General features: G+C 36.7%; 1 protein-coding gene across 1 annotated transcript in view; it reads right to left on the bottom strand.

Moving 5' to 3' along the window:
* TMED10 (transmembrane p24 trafficking protein 10) overlaps positions 1 to 17,354 on the bottom strand; it is a 77,012-nt gene that overhangs the window by 29,149 nt on the left and 30,509 nt on the right. The window contains exon 3 of the mRNA XM_074290010.1: positions 12,485 to 12,847. Coding sequence (XP_074146111.1) covers positions 12,485 to 12,847 — 363 coding nt within the window. The remainder of the gene's footprint in view (positions 1 to 12,484; positions 12,848 to 17,354) is intronic.

Here is a 17,354-nt window from a genome sequence, read left to right as displayed (position 1 = left end):
TTGATGTTAGGAACAGCAACCTAACAACCAGAGCCCAGTAAAATATAAATGGAGGAACCTTTCTTTAAACATTTTCAAATAAAAGCCAGATGCTCTTGTCAAGTGTGCTACAGAAAGAACTCTTCTGGTATTATGGTAGAAACAGTGCTGGAATGTCAAAAAGACCTGGGCTCGTGTCCTGTCTCTGAACTTCCTAGCTCTGGAAAGCCATAGGAAAGTGTCTGTTTTCACATCTATAAAATGATTATATCCATAATCAACAAGTTTTCACCTCACAGGATTATTGTGATAATGTGAGAAGGGGATTTGAAAATCTCAAAGAGCCATATAAATGTCAGTTGTGATGGCTAAAGCAGCTGAGAATCTATGGTTCCTTCATATCTTTCTTCTGTGACCCTCATGAAGAAAGAGAGTCTCAAGAAAAAAATCTCAAGTCTTGTTTTTAAGCACTGACAACACCCTATATAAGGGTTTTATTTCTTATCACCAGGATCACAGAATTTGAGAGATGGAATCGAATTTAGAGACCATTTAGTCCAACCCCTTTATTTTGTGGACAAGAAAACTGAAGCCTGAAGAAGATAAAAAGTTTCACCCCCAAGGTCAAACTGATATTAAGTGGTAAAGCTTTGATTTGAACTCAGATCCTCTGACTTCAGATCCAACATCCCCACCATAATTAATTTATACATAACATCGACTCCACAGCCAATATTCCCACCATGTTTAATTGAACTTCCATAGAAAATGTCAATTTGACACAGACCAGAAATAGCATACAAGAACACTGAATGCTTTTAACCTAAGAACATAATTCATCTTTGCACCACAAAGTGAAATACTACTAAAACTAGTATATGATCAAGAGCTGGGAGATACTCTATACAACAAACGTTCAAAAACCAAAAATAGAATTTTTCCTGGCACTTTCAAAATAACGGCCAGAAGCAGCTCTCCCAGCTTTAATCAGCATTTGCTACAATACTCAAACACAGACAATACGTCACTTCAGACCAGCTTTAAGAGAGCAACAAAGACCAGTTGCTGCCCAGACAATGCTGTCGCGGGGGTGAAGCCAGATCAAATGTTGTTTTTTTTTTTTTTTTTCCACTCTGTTCCAAAGTTATTTACGGTAAAAACCTTCAGTATGACCCTTTCAGTTACAAGCAAAGTCTTGTTCTTTCTCAACAACCATTTCTTTGATTTGAACATGGTTACACTGAACAATGAGGTGGGGACTCAGGATAAAACCGATGACATCAACCTCCTTCAGCCCCAAAGTTTATTTGAGAGCTCAAAATCTGGTCCCTGCTCAGCTGAATGACTTCATAGAGGGCTTCACTGTCAGAGTAGCCATGTGGTATGTGCAAACACAAAGTCTGTACCCAGGGACTAATCACTTGTCATTACTTCATATAAAAAGAACAAGCTTTAAACATCAATGACAATGTTTTCAATTTGTTCCATATCCCTAGAAGCCATAACATGATCTCCAGAGGGCAACACAAAGAAATAAGTGGCAAACTCAAACTGTAAAGCATCTCTTTTTCTTTCTATCATAGCTAAAGAAGCCAATCACCTCTGTTTTAGCATTCTTTGAGTAAGAAAGAATATGAAAAAGATATTTGTTTTTAGGAAAAGGAAGCAAGCACAAATGTTAAATTTTAAATTTAGAAATCTTTTTCTAAAAAGAAAGTTACCCAATTAAAACTTTAAGCTATTTAGTCCCCATGACACTGAAGCACCTAAGTCTAATGAAGAGGAGCACAAATATAGAATTCTAAAAGGACTATTCTCTCCCTTCTTCCAATCTCATTTATCCTCCAATCACTCAATAAGCATTTATTTATTCAAGTGTTTACTATATGCCAGGCACCATGGCACTGGAGATACAAAGAAAGCATGTCTTGGCCTTCAAAGATCTTATATTCTAACAAGGGAGACAATGCTTAGGTACATACACATACATGATGAAATGTAATAAGGAAGGAGAATATCAGGAAAATCTATGTGTTGAAGTTAGATAAGAATTAAGTCTTGAAGAAAGTCAAAAAAACTCAGAGGTAATCAACTAAATGATCAAGAGGTGAAGGGACAGAGCATTCCACATATAAGGGAAAAATAGTGCACGGCCATGGAGAGAGAATGTTTTGCTTTGAGAAATAGTCCATGAGAAGGAAGGAATTTATGACCAGAGGAGAATTAGAGATCATTATGGATCACAAAATAGAAGATTTTGATTACATCAAACTAAAAAGTTTCTGTACAAACAACACTAATGCAAACAAGATTAGAAGGGAAGTAACAAATTGGGAAAATATTTTTACAGTTAAAGGTTCTGATAAAGGTCTCATTTCCAAAATCTATAGAGAACTGACCCTAATTTATAAGAAATCAAACCATTCTCCAGTTGATAAATGGTCAAAGGATATGAACAGACAATTCTCAGATGATGAAATTGAAATTACATCCACTCATATGAAAGAGTGTTCCAAATCACTACTGATCAGAGAAATGCAAATTAAGACAACTTTTGAGATACCACTACACACCTGTCAGATTGGCTAAGATGACAGGAACAAATAATGATGAATGTTGGAGGGGATATGGGAAAACTGGGACACTAATACATTGTTGGTGGAGTTGTGAAAGAATCCAACCATTCTGGGGAGCAATTTGGAACTATGCCCAAAAAGTTATCAAACTGTGCATACTCTTTGATCCAGCATTGCTGCTATTGGACTTATATCCCAGAGAAATACTAAAGAGGGGAAAGGGACATGTATGTGCCAAAATGTTTGTGGCAGCTCTTTTCGTAGTGGCTAGAAACTGGAAGATGAATGGATGTCCATCAATTGGAGAATGGTTGGGTAAATTATGGTATATGAAGGTTATGGGATATTATTGCTCTGTAAGAAATGACCAGCAGGACGAATATAGAGAGGTTGGAGAGACTTACATCAACTGATGCTGAGTGAAATGAACAGAACCAGAAGATCGCTGTACACTTCAACAACAATACTGTATGAAGATGTATTCTGATGGAAGTGGATATCTTCAACATAAAGAAGATCCAACTCACTTCCAGTTGATCAATGATGGACAGAAACAACTACACCCAGAGAAGGAACACAGGGAATTGAATGTAAACTCTTAGCACTACTGTCCATCTACCCAGGTTACTTATACCTTCGGAATCTAATACTTAACGTGCAACAAGAAAATTGGATTTAGACACATATATTGTATCTAGGTTATACTGTAACACATGTAAAATGTATGGGATTGCCTATCATCTAGGGGAGGGAGTAGAGGGAGCGAGGGGATAATTTGGAAAAATGAATACAAGGGATAATGTTATAAAAAAAAATTACTCAGGCATATACTGTCAAAAAAGAATTTTATAATTATAAAATAAATTTAAAAAAAAAAAAAAAAAAAAAAGAGAAATAGTCCATGTACCTAAGATGGTAGAGTGTATGGAGAGGAGTAAAAGATAAGAATATTAGAAAAGCAAAGAGTCGAGTCATAAAAATCTTTAAATGACAAATAGAGAAGTCTTATTAAATCCTGGAAGGAAAAGGGAATCACTGGAATTCAGCAAAAGGAAGCAATGATGACAACGATAATAGGATTAGCTCCTCTCACCAAAACAATGATCCAAGATAATTCTAAGAGTCATGATAGAAAATCCACATCCAGAGAAATTACTATGGAGTCTGAATAAAAAGCAAGGCATACTATTTTCATTTTTTTTCATGATTTTTCCCTTCTGTTACAACATGACTAAAGTGGAAATATATTTAACATAAATATATATGTACAACCAGTATCAGAGAAGGGAAGGAGAAAAATTTAGAACTCAAAATCTCTATTTGAACTCAGGTCCTCCTGATTTCAGGGCTGGTGCCCTATCCATTGTGCCACCTAGCTACTCTCTCTTCTTCTTCTTTTATTTTTTTAATATGATTTTTTTCACTAAATAGCTTTTTTTTTGGTGAAATAGGAAGCAAAGTTTTGCTTAAAGGGAAGGGGAAGAAAATATTATAGCAAATGTGAGGGAAAAAAGATTAGAATAGTCTCTGTGGTGAATGGAAGGGTTAATTGATTTGTTTAACTATAGTGATTTGAAATGCAGTAACATAAATTTATAGTGGACAAAGTGAGCAAATTTTTGAGAATTCCTCCAGCTCCATTCAGAAGTACGTGAATAGGCAAAGGAAGGAGGGAAGGCATGAGTGATCCAGGGTTAATTTGGCAGGTATTACTGGCAACAGAAAAAAAGGGACAACAGATTTGATAACAGAGGACAGTGTAAAATTGAGGAATGAAAAGAAGGGGAGAAAATGGGTTACAGTGAAGACAAAGGACAAGGTTAGGAGTCATAAATCATAGGTAAAGATGAAAAGAAAAAAAAGTATGATCAAAAGAAGGAAATTCAGAGTTAATGAACATTTAAGTAGAATAGTTGTAGGAAACAGGTGAAATCATCATTGTGAATAGCAGAGGAATGGAGTAGTTCATGGGAAATGAGTAAGTTGAGAAACTAAGAAATTAAGGAATGAGGGAGAATCAGCATATTAATTAAAGTTCTCTAGAATATGAGGGGCAGGATATGGGGATGAAAACTTAGTATAAGTAAAGGGCTCAGGAAAATGTAAAAAAGTAAATTATCTTCTATAATTATCTTTTTTATTGTACTGTTCTAGAAATGCTTTATTCCATAAATTATGGTAATTTTTAATGTAATGTAATGTAAATTATCTCTGCATAAAAACACATAATAATTCTGTATTGAACCTCAAGAATTGTTCTTTCTTCAAACATGCCTCTTCTTGACAATATCTTGAGAGAGCTATATTTGCCAGTTATAATAAGTTGAAATACATTAGTTCTAAATAAAAATTGTTTGAAAATTGCAGTTAAAAAAAAAAGCATTTGTAGCCTTAGTGAAACTGATTCTATAAAAACATTGGTTTTACATGTTTTTAATAAGCCATACCATACCATCTCATTAAAATTTTCAGTTTGGCAAAACCAATGTAGCCAAGCTTAGATGGGAAGCAAGAAGCTAGGAAAAGTTTTTTATAGCCAGTGTTTCTGATAAAGGCCTCAATTCTAAAATATATAGGGAACTGACTCAAATTTCTAAGAATACAAGCCAGTTCCCAATTGATAAATGGTCAAAGGATATGAACAATTTTCAGATGAAGAAATTAAAGCTATTTCTAGTCATATGAAAAAATGCTCCACATTCTCCAATTGATAAATGGTCAAGGGATATGAAGAGACAATTCTCAGATGAAGAAATTGAAACTATTTCTAGCCATATGAAAGATGCTCCAAGTCATTATTAATCAGAGAAATGCAAATTAAGAAAACTGAGATACCACTACACACCTGTCAGATTGGCTAGAATGACAGGAAAAGATAATGCAGAATGTTGGAGGGGATGTGGGAAAATTGGGACACTGATACATTGTTGGTGGAATTATGAATATAGCCATTCTGAAAAGCAATTTGGAACTATGCTCAGAGAGTTATCAAACTGTACATACCCTTTGATCCAGCAGCGTACTACTGGACTTATATCCCAAAGAGATCTTAAAGAAGGGAAAGGGACCTGTATGTGCAAGAATGTTTGTGGCAGCCTTCTTTGTAATGGCCAGAAACTGGAAACTAAGTGGATGCCCATCAATTGGAGAATGACTGAATAAATTATGGTATATGAATATTATGGAATATTATTGTTCTGTAAGAAATGACCAACAGGATGATTTCAGAAAGGCCTGGAGAGACTTACATGAACTGATGCTAAGTGAAATGAGCAAGACCAGGAGAACATTATATACTTCAACAACAATACTATATGATGATCAATTCTGATGGATGTGGCCCTCTTCAACAATGAGATGAACCAAATCAGTTCCAATTGAGCAGCAATGAACTGAACCAGCTACACCCAGCAAAAGAACTCTGGGAGATGACTATGAACCACTACATAGAATTTCCAATCCCTCTATTTTTGTCCGCCTGCATTTTTGATTTCCTTCACAGGCTAACTGTACACTATTTCGAAGTCCGATTCTTTTTGTACAGTAAAACAACTGTTTGGATATGTATACATATATTGTATTTAATTTATATTTTAACCTATTTAATATGTATTGGTCAACCTGCCATCTGGAAGGGGCGGGGGGGAAGGAGGGGAAAAGTTGAAACAAAAGGTTTTGCAATTGTCAATGCTGGAAAATTACCTATGCATAAAATTTTTGTAAAAATAAAAAAAATGCAATGATTAAAAAAAAATGCTCTAAATCACTATTGATTAGATAAATGCAAATTAAGACAACTCTTAGTTACTACTTCAGACCTTTCACATTGGCTAAAATAACAGGAAAACATAATAAATTTTGGAGAGAATATGGGAAAATTGGGATACTAATACACTGTTGGTGGAATTGTGAACTGATCCACATTTTGGAGAGCAAGTTGGAATTAAGCCCAAAGGGCTATAAAGCTGTGCATACCCTTGGATCTAGCATTGTCTCTACTGCATCTGTATCTCAAAAACATCATTAAAAAGGGAAAAGGACTCACATGTGCAAAAATGTTTGTAGCAGCCCTTTTTGTAGTGACAAAGAATTAGAAATTAGGTGGATGTCTATTAGTTGGGAAATGGCTGAATAAGTTATGGTATTTGAATGTAATAGAATGTTCCATAAGAAATGATGAGCAGGCTAATTTCAGAAAAGCCTGTAAAGACTTATTATATGCACTGATGCTAAGGTGAAGTAAATAGAACCAAGAGAGAACACTGGTATACAGCAACAAGAAGATTACGTGATGATCAACTGTGGTAGATGTGACTCTTTTCAACAATGAGGTGATTCAAAATAATTCCAATAGTTTTTTGATGAAAAGAACTATCTACATCTAGGGAGAGAACTATGGAGATTGAATATGGATCACAGCATAGTATTTTCACCTTTGCTGTTGTTTGCTTTTTTTCCTTTCCTGTGTTTTTTTCCCTATTGATTTTTTATTTTTTGTGCAGCATGACAAATGTGGAAATATGTTTTAAAAAACTGAATGTTTAACTCTATTGGATTGTTTGCTGTCTAGGGGAGAGGGGAACAAAAATTTGGAAAACAAGGTTTTACAAAGGTGAATGTTGAAAACTATCTTTGTATATATTTGGAAAAATAAAAAGCTATTAAGAAAAAAAAGTTTAAAAAATTTTTTTTAGTTTGGTCTTATGGTGGAGTATTAATAACTCAAGCCAGTACTGCTCTTGAACTCATCTGTTTAGCTCTCCCACTTATAATCCATTTGGTGGTCATCTATTATGGTCCTACATGTAAATAACAAAATGATAATTTCATTAGTAAAAATATACTGTTAATTAGCATTTATGGGAAATTACTATTTCTGGTATTAGAGAAATTAGATTGTTAAAGAGGGACTAATGAAATATATAACTTATAAATGATTGGATTAGCATCAGTCTCAGATGCTCAGTGATGATCTATCTATATATATAACCTGTAAGTCTTTCACAGATGATTTTTCAGTGAAGCTCTACAAGTACAGACCACCCAAAAGCAGTTTTAGTTCTTGTAGTCATTTGATCAACTCTAATACCTAATTGGCCAAAATTTTATAATAGCAAACACTTTTTTTGGATAGGAACAAATGATTTTGTTGAATGGAAAAACATAGTAAAAACAAACGAACAAATAAACTGCTTCTAACAAAGCAGAGTCACACTAGACCAGCAACTTAAGAGTCTCAGGGAATTGCACGGGGATTATGAAATGTTAATGACTTGTCCATAGTTATTGAACCAATATTTTTCTGAGATGAGACTTGAACCTAGTCTTCCTTTGAATTTGAGCTGGTACTTGATCCAAGTATTTTAAAAAGTAAATTACCTTCTATAATCATCTTTTTTATTGTACTGTTATAGAAATGCTTTATTCCATAAATCATGGTAATTTTTAAATGGAAATTATCTCTGCATCCTATTAAGCTCAACTAACAGAAAAATTAAAAGAATTTTATGATGAATAGAACTACCTCATAAATATAAATTTTTAAGAGATGTAAATCTTAAGAATTCGGAATACACCTGCAGTATATAGCCATAATGTGAGCTCCTTGAAGACAAGGACTATCTTACTTTTGAATTTGTAGTCAGTTTCTAGCATAGTGCTTGGCACACAGTAGGTAATTAATAAAGACTTCTTGGATTTATATGGTACTTGTAGTCTACAAAGCATTTCATGTACATTATTTCCTTTCATAATACATTTTTAAAAGCTGGACAATGCAATCTCAAGTTGATGACCCTGACAGGAATATGAATAAACGATAAAGTATTAAGTTTCCAAGTCCTCATTCTCACGCCCCTGGGCTCCTCATTTTCCTCCTTACTTCTACCATCAAGTTAGGTGCCATTTTGCCTTTCCACTTCCCACTTCCCTTTAATCAGCTCCTTTATCCCTATTTTCACAAGCCAGTACCTTAGAACAAGACTATTCTCTCTTACCCAGCCTACTTTAGTAGCCTCCTAACTAGTCTCTCCTTTCCAATTTATCCTTCACAAATGATAAAATGATTTCCCCAAAGTGCAGGTCTGACCATGTTATTTTACTATTAAATATAAACTCTTCATTTAAAACCCTTCGCAACGTGGCCTTAATTTGTATTATTATTCCCTTTCTGTCATTCTGGTCCAGCCAAATGGCTTTGTTGCTGTTCCAGTTTTTACGCCTTCAGTGATTACTCTCCATGTCTAGTATGTATTCCTACCTCTCTATCAATTCAGAGAACTTCTAATGTTTTTCAAAATTCTGCTGTAGGAACAGCTTTATTAAAGCCTCTCCTGATCCCCTCAGCTCTGACCTCTGACTTCCTGCTACAAGAAATTTACCTTTTTATTTTTCATATAATTCTGTAAATATCTTCCCAGATAGAAAATAAGTTGCTTAAGGATAGAAACAGTTTATGTTTATTGACTGCTTACTAAACTGCAACATAATTAATTTTCAGTTTTCTTCTGTATCAAAGGAGTATCTTGGGCATCAAAAGCTGTTCATTTCCCTGGGGTTTTTTTTTTGACTAACACTATTAAATTCAACAACAGATACATTATATCTAATGCTCTCAGTTTGTGCAACTCAAAAGGACCTAAAAAAAAATGGGACCAGGATGTGATATGGTAGAAAAAGAGCTAAAATGTAAAAGTGAGATCTGCAGGTGAATTCCAACTCTGCTACTAACTGGCTTTATGGGCAGACCCTCAGCAACTCATTTTGCTGCCTTGAGGCTTTTTCTTCATCTGTAAAACAAGAAAATTAATACCTGTAGTACTTTACACAGTGGTTGTGAGTCTAAGATGAAATGATTTAAATGAAATGCTTTATAAACTTCGATCATTACTTACTGAGTACCTATCAAATCCAATGCAAGGCAGTGGATAGAGTTGACCTCAAAGCTGACTTTGTCACCCTGGGCAAGTCATTTAATCCCTAAGTGCTCCAGGACCTCTAAAACCATTAAGTACAGAGAAGTTGCTGACCTGCAGTGTCTCCTTAGAGAGTTTCCTAAACCACTGACATTAAACTGTCTGCTGGGCACTAAGTAGTTAAATATGTGAATCAGAAGATTCCTGCCCTCAAGCTACATTCTATTAGACTGGGGAGTGCAGGCCAAGTAAGGGATCTTAGATCCAGGCAGTGAGGAGATATGCAAATTGAGCTATAAGGTAGGAGACAGTCTCTCCATTTCTAGTAAGAGAGATATTTAATTACTACTCTCTTATCAAGAAGTGAAACATCAGAGGTTCCAACCCCTAAAAGCAGTAGGGGAGATAACATCTGTCCATGATGGCTAAGTCTTTGGTCTATAATGAAACATGTCCGGTTGTGGCTAAAATGAGATTGTGGAAGTAAGGAATGACTTACTTGACCTCCAATCTGGGTAGCATCACTTAACAGATATATAATGTGGCCTAGAAGACAGAATTCTAGTCCAGTCCTAGAAAAACTAGAGAATCCATAAGCAGGAAGCCTTAGAGTCTCCAGAGCAAAGCTTTCCTTGCTCAGGACAACACTGGGATTTCAAATTCAGAAAGATAATACTTAGAAGTCTCCAAGGCCAAAACTATCCTTTACCCTCCACTGCCATAGAAATCTGTTTTTAAATTGGAGATCCAGACTATCAACTCAGTTTTGTGACAAGAAAAGAAAAACACTATTCATATTTTTTGTGAAATAGTGAGCCCTCCCTCTTAGGAGGGATCTTACTTCTTATGACTAAAGATCAGATATGGTCCTTGCCCCTAACAGTCTTCTTTGCATAAAATGTAATATTTAAGATGTCTTTCTGTTTTTTAATATGTGTATCACATTTAGTGCCTAGCACATAGTACTAGTATATACTTAATGTTTAGTACCGACTATTGATGTATGCCAGTGTAGAACTATCTACCTGTACCATGCCTTCCTTCTAGTCAGCAACACAATCCAAAGACACTGAGTTGGGGTGTAGGCCCTTTGACAGATCGTCATCTTATCATTTCCCATTGTATAGCTGAGGAAACTTCATTTCCAGGAATGACTCAGTAGGGAAAGGAGCTGGGATCAGGATTCACTTGAAATCTCATCTTTGTTTAGCAGCAGCCTCTCTCAATATGTAATTACATAAGAGGTAAATTCAAAACATGTCATTGTTTTAGATAGGTGTCTTGTACATACAGAATCACAGAATCAGATATAAAAACATCATCTCTGCCATTAAGAAGCTGTATGACTGAAAGTAAGTGATTAACTTTCCTAAACTTCAGTGTGTCATTAGAAACAGGCCACAAATTTGTCCCTAAGGACCCTGGTGAGCTGCAAGTGCACTTAGCTTTAAAATGTACTATTATCTATGCTTTATTATATTTTTTATTTATTTTGCTAAATATTTCCCAATTACTAATTAGGCTATACTCACAACTCACAATTCTTTGGTCTTTTATTTAAGTCTAATGATAAATTCAAATAACAAAATTTTAACCAATGGTTGAGAAAGAACCAAGACCTCCGATATAAGTCAGTGTTATTCCATAGAAACTTTGAAAAATTATGCTGTAAGACTCTGGAACAATTAAAAAACCTCTCTTTCCCCTAGAACTATTTGCTTTGTTCATAGGGAAGCTTCATTCTTTAAAAAAAAACAAAAAAAAAAACTTTATGAAACAAAAAAGCAAAATAAATTACCTATAGTTCAAAAATTGCTATTGAGGGTAGGATTCATTCATTTTAATCACTGAGTGCCAATTATATGCAAAAAATTTTAATGATAAGGGAACTATATAGATGAAGGAAGGTTTTTAACCTGAAATATAGTCGAAGAACTAAAAATAGCATAAAAAATTATGACACAGTACAGAATATGCTAATTGAATGAGAGGTACAAATAAAGTGTTATAAAAATCCAGGAATGGATATGCTTGTTACCTTGAATCTTGTTGCTTAGGTGATTAATGATCATAGCACTTTGGAAATATGGATTAAGTGGACTTAGCTGCTAGGAGCAAAAAATTGCATTTTTCTTTCAAGATAAATAGTAAAAACCTGGGATACCCAGTCACACATCCCTCCCTTAGGTAGGCTTTTTAATCAAGCCTGAAGCAAGACAATGGGATGGCGATCTCTCAATGGCATTAGAGACTGAATAGGTCTTACCATATGGTTAGCGACCATCTAAAATTCAGGTTAGATATAAATAGGGTGGAAGGTAGCCTGCCGTTTTTGTTGAGCAAAGTTAGAATCTCTGATATAGAGATGTAGAAATGAAAATCTCTTCACCCATCTTTTCCCAAACACTGAGAAATAAAATTCAAGTCTTATTTCTCCTCCTTGGGGGATGGAAGTTCCATAAATATAAAGTTGAACCCCCCCACTACAACTAAGTCACATTCACTTTGCAGTTCTAAAGCTGGAAAGATTTTTCTTAGATAGTTTAGTGTCTGCCTTCTGTTTACTTTTTTATATACACAGATGAGGAAAATGAGGCTGAAAGAGGTGAAATAACTTTTTCAGAGTCCCACAGGAAGCACGGACTTTGCTGGGGATCTGAACGTCTAGCTGGCAACCTCCGGGGCTTCCCGGGATGGGGCTTCTCCGAATCTCAAGGGATCGTTCACCACGCAGCGACCTCTCAGACCTGGGCTCCCGGCCCCACCGAGGCGGACAATAACCCGGCCTGCTCCGGCCTGATTAGGAAGGGGCATTCCCCAGCTCCTGCTTTCAGGGTCGGGGCGCCCCCGTGACCCTTAACAGGAGGGAGGAGGAGTGGGGGCTGCAGCGGTGACACGCCCTGGGTGATCCCCGCGGACCTAGGCCTCATCCCGCCCAACCCCCCCGCCACGGTCGGAGTCCGTGGCCGACCGCAAACGCGCCCTCGCGAGCTCGTGGCCCCCTGTACCCCGCACCTTCAGGTGGGTCCGCAGGCCACCGGCGCCCCCAGACTGGTCGGTGATCTCGTATTCGCCCGTCACTAGTAGGTCCTTGTGGATCTCCTCTCGAAGGCACTTGCGGGAGTTGACGGGCAGATGAAAGGAGATGGTGAGAACTGAGCAGGGACACAGCAGGAGCAAGAGCAGCAACGCCCGCGGGCCGGGGCCGCGGGGAACACGAGGGTCAGACAACCGGGACATGGTGCTGGCGACCGCTTCAGCTCCGGGGGCCTCCACAGTGCCGAAACCGGGGGACCATGGGACCGGGCTCCGACACGGAGAGGCCGCCGGCGCCATCTTGGAAACTGGCAGAGGTCGACTGAGGAAACCTAAAGAAATCTGGACGAGAACAGAGGGACCGATAACTGTCCAGAGTAGTACATTAAAGATTCGGAAGTAGGATAAATGTCAGTTATTCGCTTAAATTCCTATGTTGTGGATATTCTAGACCTTTCTTGTCCGCCATGATTAGTAAGGGCAACCCTGGAAGTAATTTCTCTTTAATTTCCGGAAACTCTTCCCTATAGTTCTAGGATCACCAATACCGCGACAACCAAGCCCCAATAGGAAAAGGCCACAGAGCCCTTCCGAGAGCCCGCCCCGCGCTCTGGGGCTGACTATGTGGCGGCTGCTTCTCACGCTGACTTGAGCTTCGGTGTTTGGGCACTCTTAATAGTCGCCAGAGAGTGAGCTTTAGAGCCGCGCTGGAGTGCTGGGTGACAGCCACCGTCTCGGGGCGGGGAGCCGGGGAGATTTTGGACCCTGAGAAGGGCTGGGCTGGGCTGTTTGGGCCGGGTCTGCCTTTCTTGGCCAACTGGTTTGGAGTAAGAGCGCCCAGCCTGGCTGTGATTTCCTCCACTAGGCCTGAGAGTGTGGAAGCGAAAGCCCGCCACTGGGGGAGGTTGTGGGTGACCGTGAGTGTGTGTTGGTGTAGTGTTGTGTGTCCGATGTACAGGGTTTGTGCACAAGTGAACTCCCCGGGGCAGGGTGTGTATTGGTGAAATCCCATCTCTGAGGGGTGTGTGTGTGTGTGTGTATTAAAGGTAAAGTATGTGTAATTGAAAGTTCCATCTCTGACCCAAGTTCAAATCTGGTCTCAGATACTTAACACTTCCTAGCTGTGTGACCCTGGGCAAGTCACTTAACCCCACCCTCAGGGGGAAAAAAAAAGTTCCTGAGATCCGAGTGTGTGTGTGTGTGTGTGAAAGTCTCAGCTCTAAGGGGCCGGGGGTGGGGGTGGGGGGAGTCTGTGTGTGTAGGTTAGTCCGTCTCTAGGGTCTATGTGTAGATGAAAGTCTCTTCTCTTAAAATGTGTATGTATATAGCTGAAAGTCTACAAACGTAGGTAAATAAAGGTCCATCTATAAGGTGTGTGTGTGTTCACTCCCCGTCTTTAAGGTTTTCATAGATCAAAGTCCCATCTCTGAAGTTTGTATGTCGGGTAAAGAGCTAGGTGTTTGTGTAAGTGAAAGCCCCTCTATTTGGGGGGCATGTGCACGGATGGTTATGTATATATGTAGGCGGCAGGCTTATACACAGGGATATGTGTGCATGTAGAATTTAAAGATTACTGTCAAAATGTCAAATACTTGATAGGTTTCGATGTCATTCAAAGTATCACTCCTTTAATAAAAGCTTTTGTGTTTAAGGTTTACAAGACACTGTATGTTATCTCATTTGATTTTCACAGAACTTTTCCGTGATATTCTTTTCATTATCCATGTTTCATGGATGAAGAACCTGAGGCTGAGAGGGGTTAAATGACTCGTCCAGGGTCACACAGCTAATAAGCTAGGATTTGATCTGATGTGTCTTTTTTATTTCAAGTCCTGCATGGTTTCTTTGGAAGAATGCCTTCTGAATTCAAGGAATTCTTGGGAGACATTCTAATCTGCATGGAGTTTAGGGACAGAATTCATACTCCTAGGCATCGCATTAAAAAAATTCTTTACTCTTCTTGTTTTAACTTTGAAAACGTTGATGAACGCTAGTATTTCCATACACAACGAACAGAAAAAGAATTGTATGTGAAACTCATCATCTCCATTGCATCCAATTACTTTTCTTTTCAGAATTACTATAATAAATTTCACATGTTACTTCCAAAACTATCCTGTTCTCTCTCTAAACTCCCTCTCTTCTATACCTTTTTTTTTTTTTTTTAATAAATATACTAACCTTTATTTCTTTTTTTTTTGGGGGGGGGGGAGCATAACTATAAGTGTTTTATTCCCTTTCTCCTATTCTCCCCTCAATAAAAGCAAACACTCTTGTAACAAACATGGTAAAACTAAACAAATCCATGTATTGGCTGTGTCCGTATGTCTCAGTCTCTACCTGAAGTCCCTTATCTCTTTGTCTGAAGATAGATATGATACATTATCATCGGTTCTCCAGTCATGTCATGCTTAGACATTAAATCGATGACATACAATTAAATAGGTTTCTCTTTACAATATTTTAAAAATTGTTCTTTTAAAATCAATTTTAAGTCTAGGGTTTTTTAAAAATCCATTCTTTTGTCATTTGTAAATACAGTAAAATCTCATTACATTCCATAATTAGTTCAACCATTTCCCAATTAATAGGTACCCACTTTGCTTTCAGTTCTCTGCTGAAGTGAAGAAGACTGCCGTAAACATTTTTTAGAAACATCTAAGCCCTTTTCTTCTTTGAGCTCTTTGGAGTATAAAAATAGTTTTGCTACTAGTTAACATACAGTAGCTGCTTTATGGGATCTATGAGTCAAATAGTACACAGTATAGTAACTTTTAGGAATATGGCTCTAAATTGCTTTTTAGAATGGCTGGACTAATTCCTCATTCCACTTTGTTGTCTATTTTCTCACCCCATCTACAACTTTTGTTTTAGTTTTCTTTTGTTCATCTTTTGAGTGTGAGGTAGAACCTCAAGTATGTTTTAATTTGCAGTTCTCTTAAGTTACTTGAAACATTTTTTAATATTGTTGATAGTTTAGATTTCTCTTTAGAACTTCTTGTGACTATCTATTAGGAAATGGCTCTTCTCAATAGTATTTTATTTTTCCAAATACATATAAAGATAATTTTCAACATTCATTTTTGATAGATTTTGTGTCTTAAATTTTTCTACCCCTCCTGAAGACAGCAAGCAATCTGATTTAGGTTAAATATATGTAGATCCTTTTAAATGTATTTCCATATTTGTCATATCAGGCAGACTTAAAAGGAAAAAAAAACACACAGGAAAGAAAAAAGCAAACAAAACAGTGAAAATAATATGTTTCAATCCACATTCATTCTCCATATTTTTCTCTCTGGATGTAATTGGCATTTTCCATCCCATGTCAATTGGAATTGTCTTGAATCACCACATTGTTGAGAAAGAGCTAAATGCATCACAGTTGATCATCATATAGTCTCATTACTGTGTATAATGTTCTCCTGATTTGTTCACTTTACCCAGAATCAGTTCATATAGGTCGTTCCAAGCCTGAAATCAGCTTGCTCATCAGGAAATGGTTCTTCTAATATATTTGTATCAGTTCCTAGAAGGAATCTTAGAATCAGGCCTTTAGCGAAGAAATTTGCTGTAAAAAACTTTCCCCCAGTTTGCTGTTTCCCTTCTAATATGAACTGCATTGATTTTGTGCAAAAACTTTTCAACTTTTTGCATTCAAAATTTTCTGTTTTACTTTCTATGACTTTGTCTAGTACTGGTTTGGGCATGAACTCATCTATTCATAATTGTGAAGGGTATTTTTTTTCCTTCCTTCTGTAATTTTTGATATGATCCTTTATACCTAAGACATTTATCCATTTGGAGCTTACTGTGGTAATATGAAATGATGATCTCAAACATCTCATTTATGTATTTATTTATTTTACCACACTTCTTTATAGAGTTTTCCCAGGGCTGCACAGAGAAGCTGTATGTCAACTAACCACTGAGAAAGTACTGGTACTTTTGTTTTCATGATGTCTTTGCTTAAACATCAGCACTAGAAAAGCAAAAGTCTTGTGCCTGTATTACTTAAATATTGAATATTACAAAAAGAACGCAGCACAATCTTATTTTACATTGCCTTACATTCTAGTAATTTGAGTAGTGGCTACAAGAGGGTAAGCTTTTGAATGGCACGGATCTTTTACCTCTTCATAAAAAAGGTGCATTACATGATGGGAGGGAGAAGGAATCATTTAATATTTGCTGAATAAATCAGAATCTTCCTGATAATTTGGGGATTTGAGTGATGGAGAGATAAGGCTTATCATTTGTGCTTAGATAGTTGAATATCCTGGTTTTGCTTTTATCTCCCAGAAGTTTGTGAATGTTCTAATTTCATATTCTCAGTCTTTTATTTTAATTTCCATTTTCCAGGTAAAGAAATTAAGGCCAAAACAAAATTAAGTAATTTGTCTTAATTCATAACAGTTTCAGAACTAAGAATAAAAATCTGGTCCCCTGTTTCAACTTAGACTAGTGTAATAATCAGAGTATATTTGTGTATACACAATGTACATTTTTGTAAACCTAATTTGGTTTTTAGTTTTTAATTCCCACATTACTCGTTGTCTGTGTCTAGCACAATGCCTGGCATGTAGTAGGCACTTAATAAGTATTTTTTAATTGGAGGTTCTAGTTTGATTAGTTGATTAATATCTTTCTTTGATATTCACAGAACATCTTACGTGATTTTCATCAATACCTTTCGCTCTGCTAAAACATCAGTGAAGATGTTTATATCCAATACAGAGATATAACATCCACTATTTATTTCCCTCAACTCTACAAATAACTGTATCTTAAAATATAATATCTATAGATTCCTATCTAGGCTTCATATGAGAATGGATTTTTGTTTTCA

The sequence above is a fragment of the Sminthopsis crassicaudata genome, chromosome 2, assembly GCF_048593235.1.
Source record: "Sminthopsis crassicaudata isolate SCR6 chromosome 2, ASM4859323v1, whole genome shotgun sequence".
In the NCBI taxonomy this organism is placed as follows: Eukaryota; Metazoa; Chordata; class Mammalia; order Dasyuromorphia; family Dasyuridae; genus Sminthopsis; species Sminthopsis crassicaudata.
The sequence above is the reverse complement of the archived record's forward strand: the minus strand, read 5'-3'. Positions and strand labels throughout refer to the sequence as shown.